The 17,787-nt window shown below is 60.2% G+C and overlaps 1 protein-coding gene across 7 annotated transcripts in view; it reads right to left on the bottom strand.

Moving 5' to 3' along the window:
- Nucleotides 1-410: 410 nt before the first annotated feature.
- ZMIZ1 (zinc finger MIZ-type containing 1) overlaps nt 411-17,787 on the bottom strand; it is a 234,548-nt gene continuing 217,171 nt past the window's right edge. For 6 of the 7 annotated variants that reach the window (XM_045878193.3, XM_054508241.2, XM_045878194.3 and 3 more), the window contains 11 exons: nt 17,489-17,663; nt 16,715-16,856; nt 15,015-15,225; nt 13,816-13,921; nt 12,683-12,843; nt 11,651-11,718; nt 11,253-11,321; nt 10,600-10,844; nt 9,222-9,388; nt 5,775-6,032; nt 411-4,268 (listed from right to left, as the gene is read on the bottom strand). In XM_045878193.3, coding sequence (XP_045734149.1) covers nt 4,161-4,268; nt 5,775-6,032; nt 9,222-9,388; nt 10,600-10,844; nt 11,253-11,321; nt 11,651-11,718; nt 12,683-12,843; nt 13,816-13,921; nt 15,015-15,225; nt 16,715-16,856; nt 17,489-17,663 — 1,710 coding nt within the window. In that variant the 3' untranslated portion in view covers nt 411-4,160. The remainder of the gene's footprint in view (nt 4,269-5,774; nt 6,033-9,221; nt 9,389-10,599; nt 10,845-11,252; nt 11,322-11,650; nt 11,719-12,682; nt 12,844-13,815; nt 13,922-15,014; nt 15,226-16,714; nt 16,857-17,488; nt 17,664-17,787) is intronic. The other variant, XM_064594886.1, reaches the window with a different exon arrangement.

Below are 17,787 nucleotides of genomic sequence, written 5' to 3'. Positions count from 1 at the left end.
AGATCTTCATTCTGGATGCTTTGGCCAGCACCCTCTGGGGCTTGGCATGGATAGGTTCCTGCTCCACAAACCTAGAAAGTCCACAAGGGGCTTGCTCTGAGCCTGGCCAGCATTGCACACCCTCCCCGAGACCCCAGCTGTCCCACTAACAAAAGCGGGGCCTGCTGCAGACTGGAGTCCCACCAGGAGGCGGCTCTGGGGTCTGAACATGATCACCCGGTCCCAGGTCCCAGGGCCTCCTCCAGAGACACCCCATGGTAGGGGCTCCTCCAGATTAACACCAAACCTCCTGACTGCTCGCTTGCTTGCTGTTTTTTTTGCTGGGTGATCAGGCAGGGGTGGTGGTTTAGAAGCAGAAACAAACACCCAAACCACTCCTTAAAATTCACAAAATAGCTAATTCGCCAAACCTTCGTTTTTTGTCAATTTATTTAAAAAACAATTAACATGGGCAAATGAGATACCTCAGTGTTACAACAGAGTATAGAAATGTCTAGCAATAGTCAAATAATTTGATCTTTAAATACAAAATAACCACATGAACACCTAATATACAGGTTTCATCTGAATACATATTTATTAGATAAATATTAGAGGTTGTCACATCATCTAACTACATACAGCTTTGCAAGACTAGAAATCACAATTAGTTTTCTGACCAGTTTAAAGTATGAAATGATTGCATTGTACATAGATGTACAAAGACGATGACAGTTTCTGTGGGGGTTACTTCAGGCTGCACTGTGGGTGTGTTTATGTGTGTACGTGTGAATCACCTGCAATCATGATATCAAAAAATTATACAAAGTATGAATTTGGTTACAATTTTCTTCTGAAATCCCCGTTTCTTTTCATTATTTCCATAGCACCCTAAAAATACACAGGTGGCAGGACTAAGTACACTGAAGCTAAATAGTACATGTAGGTAAAATAAAAACAAAACAGAACAAAAATTCCTTTCCACACAGGGTCAGAGTATATTACATGAGACAAATGTGAAGAGAGACCTCACAAACGCTAACAAACAGGATCTAGTTTTTCCACGTTAAGATGGAGTTCCAAGCCTTTTTTTTTTGTTGTTTTGTTTTGTTCCGTAAAATAAAAACAATACACATTCCAAGGGAAATGAATGCATCTGTTAACGTGTCTCTATTTCTCATTTACATATGTACACACGTCCCTTGTCCCTTGAGTCGCTGCTGCTGACGTCGTCCTGTCTAGATGGTCAGGTCGAGGGAGCAGACGGGTAGCTCTCTGGGGGGTTTCGGGCTTCCGTGAGGGAGAAAGTATTAGAAGTTTCTTAAAAAATAAAACGGCTACAGGGAACATGATACACGGGTAAAGCTTCGAACCAAGGAGATGGGGTGATTGCCTGTACTCGGGCCTTCCCGCCTGCCCGCTGACGCCCTGTCCGTCTCGTGGAGTGGCAGCAGAAACGCACCCACGGCCTGGGTGGGTGCTTGTCATGGGGAAGTGGCTTGCTGAGGCCTCGTTTTTGCTGAGGTTACTTATGGCTCCAAGTAGTCGTCCAAAAGGATGAGGAAGCATCTTCCCTGGAGTTCAGAACCGGCCGCCTTGGCTCGGGGAGGCTGTTGTCACCTGAATCTGTCACCAGCCGGGGCTTGCTCCAGCCCCGGCCACCTTTCTGCCTCCCTCACCCTCCTGGCCTGCCTCCAAAATCACTCTGGGAGAGCACGTCCCCAGAGCACGGGCTTCAGGCACCACGGTTCGGGAAAGCTCTTTGCCCAACTTGCTGGTGGAGGTTCGCGTGGGAGGGGCCCCAGGAAACCTGCCTCAGGGAACCAGGCCCTGGCTTCCATGCAGAGAGGGTTGAGGGAGGTGCCCAGAGCCCGGGCTGTGGGGGGCAGATCGACCCTCTATACTAGAAAGCTGTGGGTAAGTTGGTGAGCAGAGTGGGGACACCCGATAAGAACCAGAATGGACCCCAGGCCTTTCTGGGGAAAAAATAGCACAGCAGGAAGCAGGAACTTCTAAGGAAGGCATTTGTAAGTCTGTCTGGGGCAGAACATTCCCAGATGGCCTAACACAGAGTGCGGCCACCCGCCAGAGCCCTCGGCCACATGCTACCTGGCATCGTCTAGTTCCCACCAGCCGACTGGGGATGGCTCTAAGCAGTGGGTGGCCTGATCTCACTCACCCATGTACTTTGTCCCTTCATCTGTACAAATAGCCCTGGTTGCTTTTTTGTTTTTGTTTGTTGTTTTTTTAAAAAAAGGACTCGGTCTTTGTCATTGAGTCAAGGTATTTTTAAAAACACCAGCAAAGGCTATAACCAGGTCATGAAAATGTCGAATATTATCAAAGACAATACTAAAATATTCACAAAGATATTTACAAAAGCAATTCTTAAAATAATTGATTTGCATACGGAACACCACACTGTCTGAAAAAACCTCGACAACGGGACAAAGGAAAAGGGGGCGGGGACCACGGCAGCTTTCCTATAGAAAACCGTGTGCCGGCCGTCTGGTACAGTGACTGGGAAATCAACAGCTGGGGCCACCGTTCTGGTCAAATCCAGAGGAGTGCTGGGGACCACCCGCCACGGGGGGGGGAGGGGGGAGAGACGGAGATTGAGAACGCGGGACAGTGGACGGAAAGCAGGAGGCCCCAGGCAGCAGCAGGAAGGGGCGCAACGAATTCACAGACGTGACCCAAGTGACCCGATGGCCCAGCAGCATCACAGGCCATGCGGCTTGGGGGGGGCACAGAGGACCCCCAAACAAAACGGACGCCCACACAAGCTCCCCGGGAGACTCCGAGGGCAGGAAGCCTGATGGAGCGAAGCAGTGGAGGGCAAACCAGAGGCTGCTTCTGCTCGAGCGAGCAGGAGTGTGGGCAGCTCTGCAGGGCAGAGGGACACGGAGGAAGGGAGAAGCCGGCAGCCAAGCGCGGCACGGAAACACCACGGGATGCTGGCGGGCACATTCCGGCACGTGTGGTGACGGACCGGGGTGCAGCCGGGGCAGCCTGGAGCTCAGGGGCAGACGGGGCAGGCGGGCCACACAGATGCCGATGCCCGGGGCTCCTGCCGCCGAGCCCGCGCAGGTGCCCCGAGCCTCCCCTGCCTCTCCACTGGCGCCCCCGGCTGGCAGGGTGGACAGAGGAGGACGGGGACAGAGGGAAGCGGGTGTCCCACATAACAGTCTGGGAGAGGTGGGCTGGGCGGGAGGAAGGGAACAGGACACATGGAGAGAAATGGTTTGCTTGCCGTCCGAGTCCACCGTCCCTTTTCTCAGATGACTTCGTAGCTTAATTAAATTGTCATTTAAAAACAGGGAGCGGCTTGGAGCAAAGCTGTAAGTTGCCGTTCCTATCCGACTGCGGCTGGCGGCATCCCCCTGTCCCCCAACTAAGGGCACGATACTTTCGGCTGGGTACTCTCTCTCTGCCCCGCCCCCACCCCCCGGCCTGAGTCCAGAGGTCGTGGGGCCAGCTGCGTTGTCTTGGCTCTGAGGAGACCCTGACCCCCTTTCCCACCAGTCCCCAAGCAGGAATGGCACACCCTCTCTCAAACACAGAATCTTGTCCTTTTTCTCTGCTTTCTGAGAGAGGAGTGTTTTTACAGGGCATCTTGGCTTAGAGGTCAGGGGTCAAAGTGACGGCCTTGGCCCCTGAGACGGTTCTCTTTCCCAGAGGTTTGTGCTTTTCTGTGGTGGGTGGTGGTGGTGGTGGTGGTGGGTGGGTCGTTCTCACTGCCGCCAACCGTCACTGTTCCTCCAAGGCTCGGAGGGGGGGCTGCCTGGGTCTCGGGGTGCCCCTCTCTCAGGCTCACAGTCACTTGAAGGAGGCTCTGGGCCAGGAAGCAGGGAGGCAGGGTTACAGTTTAGAAACCGGAAGAACCTCGGGGGCACTGGAGGGTCGTTTGGAATCAGCACACACGGAGGGACAGGAAGCCTTCATCAGCGTGTGCCCTCTCGCTGGGCCGGTTCCCCACTGCGAGGGTCATCTTCAGGGCCTGCTCTGGGCACGGGCACCAGACCCCCACAGCCTTCACAGTGCACCCTCCCGCCCCTCTGCTCTGAGGAGGCCGCAGCAGGGGCGGTCTGAGGGCAGGGGCTCCCAGTGGTAAAGTGTGTGGGGGACAGACAGGGAAGGAGGCAGAGTGGGGAGGGATGGCCCCAATGGAGGAGCGGGCTTCAGTTGTTCTCAAAGAGAGACAGGAGGTCATCGTTACTATTGCTCGGCAGGTCAGGGGGATCCAGGTACGAGAGGAGCTCATCGGGATTTGTGAGTTCTGGAAGGAGCTGGAAGAGAAGTACAGAAGCCCAGATGAGGTGTCAGCTGAGGGGCGGGGCTGGCCCAGGGTGAGGACTGCAGGGGCACATGCCCTCTAGCTGTTGCCTGGGGTCCTGGCCCAACAGGGGAAACCAACCGTGCTGGCTGTCCTCAAAGGCCTCCAGGCCACGGTGCTAGTCTGAGGCATACCCATGCTTACTCCCAGCCTGGGAGAGGGGGGCCCCCGGCCCACCAGCTGGGAAGGTTCATGGCATCAAGGGGCTTTCTCTTGATCCCAGTGTGCCTCGGGCCCCAAGACCCTGCCCAGAGGAGGTGTGGGTCACACGGGCCTCCCAGTCGGAACCATGTGGCTTTGCACATAAGGCCGCGTGGTGCCTGTTGCTCTCGCCACCCTGGACCTTCCTTCAAGAGCTCACTGCTCCCTGGTGAGCCTACGACTGGAGGGTAGCACAGCACCATCCTTCCCAGCGGCCCCTGGGGCCGAGGCTGCACACTGTCCCTACCCTCCTCCACTGTGAGGCCCTTGGGAGCCTTTTTGTCACACTGGGGATCCTCATGAACCTAAAAGCACCCCCACTGGCCTGGTCTGGGGAGGAGAGCTGGGTGAGAATTCAAGATGGCCGCGCCGCTGAATAAACCCCATTCACCATGAAGCCGGACACTGCCGGGGTTGAGGGTGACAGTGGGGCTGGGGCGTGCAGACGGCAGTGGCTGAGGACAGAGCAGATTCCTCTCTGGGAATCTACAGCCCAGGGGTGTGGGATGGGAGGGGAGGGGCAGGGGCCCCTAGCCAGCTGCCCGGCCCCCATCACAGGGAGCCTCCTTCCACCCCACTTTCCAGATCATTTGGGTCTCAAGGTGGGAGACCCCTGAATCTCAGGCACCCACTTCTGCCCCAGGAACCCTGGCACGACCCGAGGCTGGTCCTTTCTCAGAGCGAGCGATGGAGCAAGCAGAAGCACAGGGCATGGACGACGCACGGACAGGAAACTGGACACGGACACACACCGGCGACACAGACAGAGGGACCCTGTCACTCCAGCCCCTCCCCTGCCTCAGGCCAGAGTGTGGCAGACACTGAGATGGCAAGCTTGATGTGGGGGGTGGGGGTGGCAGGGAGGGGGTCAGAAAAAGGGCAGGGGCCTTCCTGTGCTTCCTCCAGAACCCTGCCCCAGGGGGACTCTGTGAGGGCCTGGGGGGGGGGGGCGCGGGGAGGTGGGGCGGCGCGGGGGGGGGGGTGCTGCAGGACTGTGGCCGAGGGGGCCAGAGGGCAGGCGCCGGCAAGGTCAGCAAAAGGATGCTGGGACCCTCGGGGAGGCTTCCCTGCTGTGGGGTCCCCTGGTTCTGGAGCCAGGGGAGGCAGGCTGGCTAGGCCCACCCACCACCCACCCACCCCCTCACAGCTGCACCTCCTCCACCCTGGGCCTTGAGCCCTCAACACCCACCCCTGCGCTTGGGCAGGTCCCGGCACCAGGCCTAGTCCCAGGCCAAGGCCAGTGGTGACCCCAACTTACATCCAGCGAAGGCTCCGGCATGTCGGACGCTCCCTGCGCTCCGGCCTGACCCTCTAAGGCTGAGGAGGGGTTAAAGGTCAGGTCGCTGTGTGGATGGTTGCTGGGAGCGGCCTGTGGCGGTTGCCGGGGAGGCTGGGAAGGAGGAGGAGGAGCCCCACTGTGATGTAATGGAGGCCCTGACTGGCTGCTGGGGTGTGGGACGTGCAAACCTTGTTGTATGGAGGGATGGGGCTGGTCAGAACTGCCAGCGTGTGGCATCTGTGGAGGAGGAGAGAGCAGGAGAAAAGAAATGTGAGGTGACGAGGTACAGCGACGAGATGCCTGGAGAAATGAAAACCAAACAAAACCAGGAAAATAACAAACCCCCAAAACAAAGCCACCCCCTTACAAAAGCTCAATGCTTTGTTGTTGTTGTTTTGCAGAGAAACAAACAAAAAAAGTCCTCCCCCAAAACTGCCAGTCCCGGAGGCTGTGGAGGGGGAGGCGGGGAGGGGGCCTCTGAGGCCGCGTGGGTCCGGGAGGGAGGCGGCCAGGGGCTCGGGGACAAGCGGACACCGAGAGTGGGCTGCAGGCCCCTGCAAGCCCCTCTGCCTCTGCGGCCCGAACACCACCACCACAATGAACAGCAAGGGCAAAATGGAGAAGCAAAATGGGCATGTTTCCAGGGAGCGGGGAGGCAGGAGGGGTGCTGCTGGCAGCGTGGTGCAGGCCCCCCTGCGGGCCGGGGTGGCGGAGAGCAGACACGGACAGACAGCATGGGCAGGCGTGCAGCTCGGGAGGGGTCTGCGCCCCACCATGGGCCCCGGTCGGTGGGCGATGCTGGCCACAGAGGTTCCTTCTGAGAGCCCCAGGCGGCAGGGGCCGGCGCCCCAGGACGAGCCCTGTCCGCTGCCCGGGCTAGGGCGGAATCGAATCCGAGTCGGAGGAGCAGAGCTGGGGGGGCTTCTCCGCATGGCCAGACCCTTCCTGTTGGCCATCCACCTAGGCGGCAACAGGCTGCCTCCCTGGGGGTCTCCAGGCCCCGCCGTGAGCCCGAGGGCTCACTGAGTCGGGGGTAGGGTGTACCCTGCTGGGGCTGGGGCAGGTGGTGCTTCCCTGACAGACAAACCAGAGGACCCGTGCTTCCCCGTGGGCATACGCACTGGAACATGGGGCTGTGGCCGGGCAGGGGGCCGTATGCTGGTCTGCGTGCTGTCCCAAACAGCCTCCCTCCGATCTTGGAGAACCAGTCCACACCCTCACCCCACTGCCAGGGCCCCGACAGGTCACCCCACCCCGCGTGCACTATGCTTGTCCGGGGAGACGGAGTTGCCAGGCCGCCAGTGAGCACGTGTCTCCTGGGTCTTTATGTACCTTCCTACCCACCCCATCATCCAGGCCACATGGACATTTTGTTTTCCGATGTGGGTTGGGAAACAGCAGCCTGATCTCCAGACCCTTTTTCTCTGGAAGCTGCTCCCAGGCCTTGTGGGGGGCCTCTGCTCAGTCTGGTGAGCCCCTCCAAGCGGGGACCTGACCGCAGGACCGTGGGACTGCGTGGGGAATGCACACGAGATACGAAGGACCGAGAGTCGGGAAGGATGGCCACCACAACTGTCACTATGAGGCCAGCTTGTGACCCCAAACCCACACCTGTGGGTTCCCCACAGTGCCCAGTCGGGGGGGGCGGGGCACAGGGAGTGGCTCCACACTCCTGGAGCAGCCCAGCCCAGGACAGACAGTCCCCTGATCTGCTGACACAGCTGTCCCCCTTGGCCCTGACAACTTGCTGGAATGTCCTAGGGCCCAGAGGGGCAGGTGCTCTGTGCAAGGGAGGGTCCTGCAGCGAACCAACGCCTCACTGGAGACTTCCCGCCAGTTCCCGCACGCGGGGGCATCCTTCCTGGCAGATGCTCAGCCAGAGCCAGGCTGCTCTGGTGTAGCACAGTGTATCTGTGACCCTACTGTCCCTCTTGCACAGCTGTCCTTCTGGGTCCAGCTGCCGCCTAGCAAAAGCTCAGACATGGGGAAAGACAGTACATATCTGGGGAGCATCTTGAGGGGGCTGGGAAGTCACCTAAGGGCTTAGGTCCCTCTGCAAAGACCCCAGCTGGCCCGGCTAAGAAGGCAGGAGAAAGCCCGCTGAACCCAGAAGTATGCGGCATCCTGTGGCCATTTTCCGGAACGGAGAGCTGTGAGTCAGGGTGTGTGACATGTGACTGTGTGTGGAGTGTGATCTGGGTGACTCCGGGGCACAGAATGCTGAGGAAGGGGGGCTAGGAGAGAGGCCCCCAGAAGTCAGAAGCCCCATGGGGCAGAAAGTAACTTGCAAAAAGGTGGCTAAAGCCCCGTGACAGCAGCTACGTGTGACGTGGCCTTCTGGGGTTCCAGAGGAAAGTTGCTACACTGCCCCTCAGCCTGTTAGCCTTCCAGTTAACAGTCACTCCTGCTGAGAATCGGTGGCTCTTGCCCACAAGACGGCTTCTGGCAGAGCCAACTCCATACGGAACATAATACCATCCAGAGGCCCTTCCTCCCAGGCCACATGGTGGAAGATGAGAGGGCCCAGAGCCTCGTCCTCCGATGCAGGCCCGCCCAACCCCATTGCCAGGCCTTCTGTGACCGCCCCCTCCTCCTAAGGGGTGAGACCAGGGATGCACAAGATGACTGAGGCCTGACTTCAGCCCTCAGGCCTCCGTGCTCCCAAAACCCAACTCCTTCCATCCGACCGCTGCCAGAACTACTGCTCCATTGGCACAAGGCTCACATCTCTCTTGCTCACACTGGGTACAAGGCCTGGCCCAGAGCACAGGCCCAGGAAATGGCTGCAAAGTCGAACAGAACCATGCAGTGCTCACGGGATGAGGACCCAGGGGATGGCTGGGCCTCTTACCACCGGTGGGTGTGTGTTAAAACGTGATGTGCAACGAGAAGCGAATATTCTCAAGCTAAACAGAATTGCCAACATTTCTTCCCGCAGGAGGTGGTGATACCCTGAAGATTCAGACCCCTGGGGAGCAAGTGCCTGGGTCTGAGACAAAATTCTAGATGGCTGGGGCTACAGTAAGTCAGCAGAAGAGTGTGTGTAAGTCAGGGAGAGAGGCTGTGGGGGTAGGGGGGCTGGTGTGTGCAGGGGCGAGGTGGGTACACTTGGTAGGTGGACACGTGTATACGCGGTGTGTGCCGAGGGGAGCCTGCAGCTTCCCCCAGCTGAGAATCCAACATCCTGAGTGAAAGAGCCAAGTCCGAGAATGCCAGAGGGCCATGACCCAGCCTGGGTCAGGCCTCTCCCTCCCTCTGAGCTCCTCCAGACCCAAATCTCATTCTCAGTCCTCCCCTTTGCCCGGGAGGCAACTAGGCAAACATCAGAAAGGTCCTCGGGGAGGGGGAGCCCTCTGCTCCCATCAGTCCCACGCAGAGGATGGGGGCAAAGGGGGGAGGCGGTCAGGGCGAGGAAGAGGTACTCACAGTTTCCTGCATGGGGTGGCTGAGGGGTTTCTCGAGGGTGGCCATGTTGTTGGGCATGTCCGGGGGGTGGGAGAGCTGGGGGGGCCCGTGCATGAAGTCGTTCATGGACGTGCCACCAGGGTTTCCATGGGGGAAGTCAAAGTTGCCGTGGCCCTGGTAGTTGTTGCCTGGGGAGGGAAGGAGATGGCAGCGGGGCAGTGTCACCCTGGGGGAAAGACAGCCACCCATGGGGGGGGGGGGAGGGTAACGTAAATTAAGAGGAGTCCTGGCCCCCGAGGCTGGAGCCGGCTCCCGTGGCCTTACACCTCCCAGCTGTGTGACAGGGCAGCAGTGCATCTCTCTCTGGGGGGCCTTAGCACCCCAGGACGTGAGCTGTTTTATAGTATGGGGGGGCAGAACTTGAGCAAGGGGTAGGCCAGGCTCCTGAGGTGGGGGGCAGGGATGACGAGGCCCGAGTCTGAGCCTTGCACAGGATCTGATGAGCAGGACCCCAGACCTGTTTCCCACTGCCCCCACGTGGTTGCACCTCAGCAGCGGGAAGACCCGGGCCCAGAGTGGGAGGTCGGGATCTGCCCAGGCCGCAAAGAAAGCAGCATCAGATTCTGGAGGTCACCATTAGAAATCAGCTGTCTGGCTTCCCTGGCCACTGCTCCCTCCACCCCATGGCCATAGTGAGGGATCAGAGGCCCAGCATGCTGCAAAGCTGGGGCCCTCTGCACGCTGTGGGACCCTGCTATGTGGGTTCACCTCTCTGGGCCTCTAATCATACAGGAGGCTGGATCCCATGGGGAGCTCCCATCCCCTGTGTTTAAGGGGGCTGGGAACTTTCTAGGAACCCAGGGCAGTAGGGTACAGCTTGGTCTGGGCAGCAGGGAGAGTTAGAGGCAGTGACAGTGACCTTGGTGGCCAACGACTGGAGCTCCAGACCCCTGGACTCTGTGTCTGGAAGGATGGGAGTGCTGCAGGGACAGGGACAATACAGATGTCACAGAGTAACATGGGAGGGCACAGGGAAGGCCCAAGAACTCCAAGTGGGAGTGTTCTGTTAGCGGCCCCAGCAAAGCAGGCTCCAAAGATGTCGAGGTGCTATCTGTCCCCTGGAGCTCGAGGAGGCAGGGCAGGGCAGCGTGGGAGAGGCAGGAGGTTGGCTCATGGGGCAGCTCCTCACTTGGGCCTTCCTAGCTGGGTGCTGACCCACAGGGTTGGATGGAACCAGGTGGCAAAGGAGAGGAGGACAAATATCGAATGGGCCACTGTACCCCCAAGTCGAGTAACCTCAACCCCCCTCACCCCCACTCCCCCGCACCTGCCACATGAGCCCAGAAATCCTGGGGCCCTGCTGGTTCTCCTCTCTCTCTCCTTGTCCAGTATCACCCACCTTGGTTGCTGTAGTCGCTGGAGCTGGTGCCCCCCGGTGGAGGTGGGAGTGGATAGGGGGACGGGCCGGGGCCCAGGGCTGCGATCATTTCCATGACGTTGGGCATGATCATCTGGCTGGGACTCATGGTCTTGAACCGCTTGGAGGGGATGCCATCTGGGTCATCTTTAATGTGTAGGTCTGATTTGATGGGGACTGGCCGCCAGCTGCATGTGGGGTCGATGGTGACCTCTTCAAACTCGGAGCTGGGGGGAGCAAGGGGGCAGAACTGAGGTCCTGGGATACGGGAGCCTCCAGCTCAGACAGACACTGTGGTGTCCCTGCCCCCATTCTCACCACACTCTGCACAGGACAGAGGTGTGAGGGATCTTACTGAGCGACTAAGGTGAAGAAAGTAAGTGGCTGGGCACACGGCAGCTGGCCCCAAGGCCTCCCACCCAGGGAGTGGCCGTCTAGGGCCTTTCTGGAAAGTTCCTTTGCCCCCAGGTAGAGAAGTCCCTGAGACAGAGTCACAGAGAAGTGAGAGCTCGGGCGGGCGAGTGGTCTGCCAGCCTGGAGAGCGAGGGGCTATCCGGAGTATCCCCGTGCTCACGTCAGCCTATCTGGGCCAGCACCCCCACCCCCACGGCCCCTGGCTGGGGAGGCCTACTTACTGTTGGATGGCGTTCAGGATGCCCCACATGTACTGATCCACCTCCAGGCCCTCAAGCAGAGCGGTTTTACTGGAAAAAAAGAGAGGGGGGCTTGGCCTTTGCTCTCGGACCCTGGAGAGCAGGAGCAGAGCCCGCCCCTCCACTGTGTCAAAGAGCCTCTAATGCTGGTTCCTACGGCAGGCAGTGACAGGAGGAGGATGGCCCGTGACAGCTGGACGCAAGGGGACTGCTCATAGCCCCTGTGCTCACAGCCCCTCTGCCGTGTCTGGGCTCCCTGTTTTGCTTTTAGGGCAGGTGCAGGCAGCTGGGCCCCGGAGAGCAGGGCCAGAGGGAGGCCAGTGAGCTCCCCCCGTTCGCAGCTAGGTGGGGAGGCTCCCGCCGGGGCAGCTGCTACTCACTTGCACACAGGACACCTCCAGGTCCCTCTCTCACAATTCAGCTGCAGGTACGACTCCAGGTCAAAGCACTGCAGAGGCCGGGAGACAGACAGACAGCCAGACAGATGAGCAGACACAGAGATTCAAGTGCCACCGCCTCCGGGACCCTTATGAGGATCTCCCAGCAGGGAGGGAGAGGAGTGCTGGGAGAGGACTGGGGCTGGGGTGTCGCGGGTGGCCGTCACGGGGCCTTTCTGCTGCTCGCACGGCAAACCGACCACCCCCACGCCCTGCACACGTCACTCCTCACACCACCCTTGTGCCCGGTGGCCCTCGCCCATGTCCTCTGAGGAGGCTTCCTGGCATGCCCGTCACTGACCCTGACACATGATGGCCCCTCTCACGGAGGCTGGGGGCAGCGTGGACGCCAGCCTCCCCGTCAGCCCAGCCCTGGCACCGAGACCACATCCAGTCCAGTGCGTCAACATGTGTCAGACAAATCAAGAGCCCAGACTCTCTGTGCCCACACTGTTCTCCCAGAGGGAAGCTCCCGCCCCACCATGAAGCTCCTTGTACTCTCTTCTGGGAGTCCTTCCTGAGCAGTGCCCCCCTCAGGGAATCCTACCCACCCAGGCCGCCCACATTTGCACAGTGCCCGACTGCAGCAACCCAGACTGTGAGAGTCACTCGTTCCCTGAGCACCCGCTGGGGGCAAGGCCCCAGGACACAGCAGTGATCAGGCAGAAGTGTCCCTACTCTCAGGCTCCAAACCAGCTGTGGCCGTATGTGCAGGACTTCCAGCTGGTGCCCGACATCCGTCAGGACAGGGACTGTCTAAATCGGTTCCCTGGGAACCGAGCCCTGGGCACACGGAGAAGATACTCCAAGGACAAACGATGGCTGGGGTGGGTGAATACAATTGGCTGCCGATGGCCACAGAGTGCTCTGTGGATCAGAGCCAGGCCCCGCTGGCCCCTCTGCCTCCCCTCAGCACCCCAGCCGGACGGCCCACACCCCGCTCCCCCTGGAGCCGCCCCAGCCGGGACCACTCACCTGGACGTGCTTGCAGTCGTGGCCTCGAGCAGGCAGCTGGATGCGCCGGAATGTGATGGGGCACTTCAGAGATACCTTGATGGCCGTCTGCTCCACGCCATCCTCCCCGTTGAGGGTCGTGTTGCCCGACGAGGCAGCCACGCTGCTGAAATTCCGCTTGACTGTGGGGGCAGGAGGCACAGGTGGATGTGGAGGACGGGGCGGTCCCGCACACATAGCACCCCCTCCTGTGGCTCAAACACACCCCGCTTCTCTACCACCCTGAAGACACTGGGAGGCCCCAGGAATAACTGGTGCACCCCGGACTGATCAGAGGGGAGCTTGGCCCTCCGGGCACCCTGGGTCACCCAGCACTCCGGGACGGCAGCCCCCACGTGCCATGTGTGGGAGGCATGTGTCCCTAGAGGTCACCATGTCAGCTCCCCAGTCTCTGCGGAACAGGCCCCGCCTTCCCTAGGAAGGGGGACTGCCTACCACACGTGCAGAAACCCAGAATGCCACTGCCCACTGATTTTCTGGGCCCGGCGCTCTTGCACTCACTTCTGCAAGGGTGTAGAGGAGAATGGACTAGTGCCTGGCGGGAACCTGGGGCTCAGGAGGTCACGTGAAGAAGCACAGAGGGAGGAGCCGTGGGGCACCTCCCTCTGTGGTGCCCCTCACTAATGACCTGGGTGTCTCCTCCAAAGGACTGGACTCTGAGCCAAGTCCCTCTCCCTAGTTTAGCCACGAGCTGTCGAGGTGGGGAGGCCGGTCGGGAAACCACCCCTAGGCCTCCCTTCTGCTGAAGATTCCCCTTTGTCCAGTTCCTAGACCTGATCTTCTAGCTGATCATCTCTTCCAGGAAGCCTGCCAGGCCTGTCTATAGCATGGTGTTTCCTTTTAATTTGCCTCATCCCCTGTGCTGTGATCCAGCTCGTCCAGGCTAGGCAGGTCTCAGAGGCCATGTGCATTTGATCATCCCCACAGATCCAGAAAGAGGGACATGAATTGGGGGTGGGGAATGGTGCCAAGAGACACTAGGGCCCCGGGGTTTGTGCACAGAGCCTAAGGTTGGTCCTGGGTAGATGAGGAACACGGATGGACGATGAACACGGGCTGGGGCTGGTTCTTGCTCCCTGAGCCCCCATACTCACTTTTTGTGATACAGTGCTCGGCGGGCAGGAGGCGCTTCTTGAGGAGGCCTTGCAGCACGGAGCGCACGGAGGGCCGGTGGACCAGCTGCAGCACGAAGAGGTGGGACTGCCAGGAAAGAGTGTGTGTTCAGCCCCCGCCCTACGGCCCCCCATGCCCCCCCTCCACGTGTGCCCGAAGGCCCCTGAAGGCCAAGCCCAGGAAAGGGCCCTTGATTCATAGTGATGTTACTCTGTCCCAGGATGTGTCCTGGGACCTGTGAGCCTGGAGACCCAGGCAGAAGTCACCACTTGGGACAGTTGCTTGGGTCCTGGGCTGACATCGCAACACCCCTGGCATCAGGTTATGGGACACCTGGCATCAGGACGAGAGCTGGCCTCACTTCCTGACCTCGTTCAGCACTGCTCCCCATCATGTGTCCTCCACCCTTCCTGCCAGAGGGTGTCATCCCTGTTCTCACTCCTCCAGGAAGCTTTCCAGGATTGTATACCCTCAAAAGCCCCTACAGGGTCTTCATTCTGACAGTACTCCCCATCCTGTGACTCCCGTCTCTAGGTAGCCTTGGTGTCCCTATGCTTGTAAGTGCAGGATCAGTGACTTTCCTTCTCCTGTGTCCCCCACAGAGGCCAGCAGAGCGGGGCAGGCAATCTACTCCCCCACGGATCCCTGAGCAAGCCCTGTGTACCAGGCCCTGATCTCTGGGGTGTAGGAGAGTGGCTCAGATGTGGTCCCAGAGCAGGTCACAGATCGGAGGGACACATACACACTCGATTCTAGGACAGCAGGGTTGGGGGAAGAAGGGAGAAAGTTAACTCCAGACTTGATGGAGTTGGGTCTGGGTCAAAAGATGATCAGAATATAAAAATTTCTTGTGAATGAAGCCGGAACAGTGCCTGGCTTTGAGGTACACAGACCTTCACCAGTGGAAGATGGGGGACACGGGGAGAAGGTGTCCAGGAGGAGGGGCCCGTAGGAGGAAGTTGAGGCGGGTGTGCGGACCGGATGGGGGCTGTGGTGTGAGAGTGGAAAGGCCACGTCTACGGCCAGAGCTCGGTGGCTCTGAAGGTTATCCCACAGCCCCGGGGGGCCCGCCGCACGTGCGTGGAGGCAAAGATCACTGCAGTGGCCACGGGATGCGGACAGAGCCGCAAGGGCAAGGCTGTGGACCACGCCCCGCGCTCAGCCCCGCCCGCACACTCACGCAGCAGCAGGCCGTGACGGTGATCTGGATGGTGTTGCGGCCCGGCTGGCATACGTGCTTGAGGTGCAGGGGCTTGTGGGAGGTCTTGTTGTCGCCGCGCTCGATGGTCAGGGGTGTGGCGTTGACGCTGACCTGCACCGAGGCTGGCCAGTTGGTGTTCATCTGCCGGTCCTCGTGGTGGTAGCACTTGAACTGCAGCTCTAGGTCCGACCTTGCGGGCGGGGGGGGGGGGGGGGGGCACGGCTCAGATGGCGCTGCCCGTGGCTCGGTGACACCTGGCCAGGCAGCACGCCTCCACCTCACCACAGCCTGAGCCCTCAGGGCCCCATGTCCCCAGCTGCCACTGCTGCCCCCGCCTCCCCGCACTGTCCTCTCCCACCCTGGATAGCCCCCCTGCCCACATCCCCAGTCAAAACCCGTCCCGACAACCCACGTTCCCTCACACCGTTCACTCCAGCCACACCCCACTGCTCGGCTGGTCTCCTCCAGACCCCTCCCTATCAGGGTGACACCTGCTGTCCCAGGACAGAGAGAGAGGGACAAAAAGGACAGACACTAATGTGGCCAGACCAGCTGGGAGGCTGACGATGTCCCACCCAGACTCCAGTTGGGACGGGCCTGGGCCGTGTCGGATTCAGTTCCCCGCCCAGCTGGGCACCAAAGATACAGCACGGAAGGGGATCCTCATGAAGCCGGCACTGTGGAAACCAAGCAGGCCAGGGCCACGGGACGCCTCCCAGGTGAGGGCACTCGGGTAAGGAGGGAGGGGTGAGCAGGGCCTCTGCACAGGGGTCCCTCCATCCTCCTGCCTGAGCTCCTGCGCCCTTCCACCCACCCAGCTCTGTCTACGGCCCCCACCGAAGCTCACTTGGCGTGGCCAAGGCACTGAGTTAGCTGTGTGTACGTGCCCAGTGCAGACCCATCTTGTGTCTTTCGGGTGCCCACTGGGTGGCTGAGAGACTCTGGGAAGAGGGGTGGCAGGGCATCGTGAGTCCTGCCTGAGGAGGAAGGACCGAGGATGGGGACACCAATGGGTTCTGGCATCTAAGAGAACTGGGCCCGAGTCCCAGTCTGCTGCTTGCTGTGAGAACTTCCCCCAAGCTAATCGACTTCTCTGGCTTCGTTGTCAATGGGAAAAGCATTGCCCACTGACAAGATCAAGGGAGGTCAGGTGTAGAAGGCAGAGAACACAGGGCCTGGCCCAGCCCTTTTCCTCTGGTGTGTCTGGATGTCTGAGCAGCGGCCTGGCTCAGTGGCCAACTGCTGGAAACCTGTAGGGCTTGTTGGTCCTGCCCAACCCAGCCTCATTCCTCTATTTTCCGGCTCTAGCCACAACAAGCCATGTTCAAGTTCCTCCTGCCAGCTCAGCGTCCCTCCTGGAAGATTGCCTTACCGGCCTTTGGGTCTGAGCTAGCCCCCTTTTCCTCTGGGAGGTCATCCCTGACCACTCTCTCAGGACTACATGAGCGAAAGCTGCTCCCTGCCCTTGGACCACTATACCTGCCAAGGCCTGCCTGCAGGTTCCCCACAACATCCCCCAAACCCTGCCCAGAGCGGGGCCCAGTCAATGATACCGAACAGGTGACGGCCGTCGGCAGATGCTGCAATTACCTGCTCAGGGCAATGCCTGGGCCGGGGACGTCACCACCGGACGCCTCCCCCCACCCAGCTTGGGCCTGTGCTCCCAGCGTGACGCTCACCTCCACATCAGTGTCTGGTGGACCGTGGGCCGCAGGTGAAAGACGTGGTTGCTGACGGCCAGGTTGTGCTCGAGGCGGAAGGGCTCCAGCACCACGCCATCCCGCACCGGGAAGGTGAGCCGCAGCTCATCGTTGTGGTTGGCTGGGCGGGGAGGATGAGCTGGGTTAGCTGCACGCCTGTGGCCACCACGGGCACACAGGAGCATGGGCCCCAGGGCTGTGGGTGGGGCTCGCCCCTCCCCCACAACTCGCACTCTTAGCTGCACACTCGGGATTTGCAGGGGTGTGTGTGTGTGTGTGTGTGTGTGAACAGGGCCACAGAAGCGGGGCTATTTGCCTGTGTGCACACCAGGGAGCCCGCTGCTTCTGTCAGTCCACCCCACCCCACCGTCCCTGCGTCCCATGTCCCACTCATCCTGGCTCTACTCCCCTCTGACCGCACCTATCACCTATTCTGGAAACCCCAGGCTCCTCCGCCCAGCCCCTCTCCACAACTGGGAGCCGCTTTTGCTCCCAGCCTCCAGCAGCTCAGGGCTGTTGGCAGCCCAGCTCCACCCCAAATTTCCCTTGCGGGTGGGGCTTCTCTGCTTCCAAGCCCTCCTGCCCTTTCCATATGCCGCGCCCCCGCAGGCAGTCCAACTTCCAAGCCCCCTGGCTCCTGGCCCACCGCAAGGCCCTAGGTGGAGCTGGCCAGACAGAGGGAGGAGGTGGGGCTGGCCAGACAGAGGGAGGAGGTGGTGCTGGCCAGACAGAGGGAGGAGGTAGGGCACTCACCTGGGGGTGGCGGCAGAGCGCTCATATTTGGCTTGATGTCAGGTGGGAAGGGTGGTTTAACGTCTTGGCTGGGGGACAGGTAGGGGGGGATACTGCTCCCGGGGGTCATGGGGGGCGTGGGGTTCCCTGGAACAGGTGAGTGGGGGTAATTTGCCACAGGAACTGGCCTAGGAGGCTGGAGGAAAAGAGAAACCATACATAGGTTATGGGGTCACAGGGATAGGAGGGACTCTGGCTACGGACGCGCACCCTACCCGCCCCACAGCCCTGGGGCTATGGTCCCTGCTCCCCCAAGGGAG

The sequence above is a fragment of the Mirounga angustirostris genome, unplaced genomic scaffold (assembly GCF_029215605.1).
Source record: "Mirounga angustirostris isolate CCGP_5_RB_7025 unplaced genomic scaffold, mMirAng1.0.hap1 SCAF_6, whole genome shotgun sequence".
Classification (NCBI taxonomy): domain Eukaryota; kingdom Metazoa; phylum Chordata; class Mammalia; order Carnivora; family Phocidae; genus Mirounga; species Mirounga angustirostris.
The sequence above is the reverse complement of the archived record's forward strand: the minus strand, read 5'-3'. Positions and strand labels throughout refer to the sequence as shown.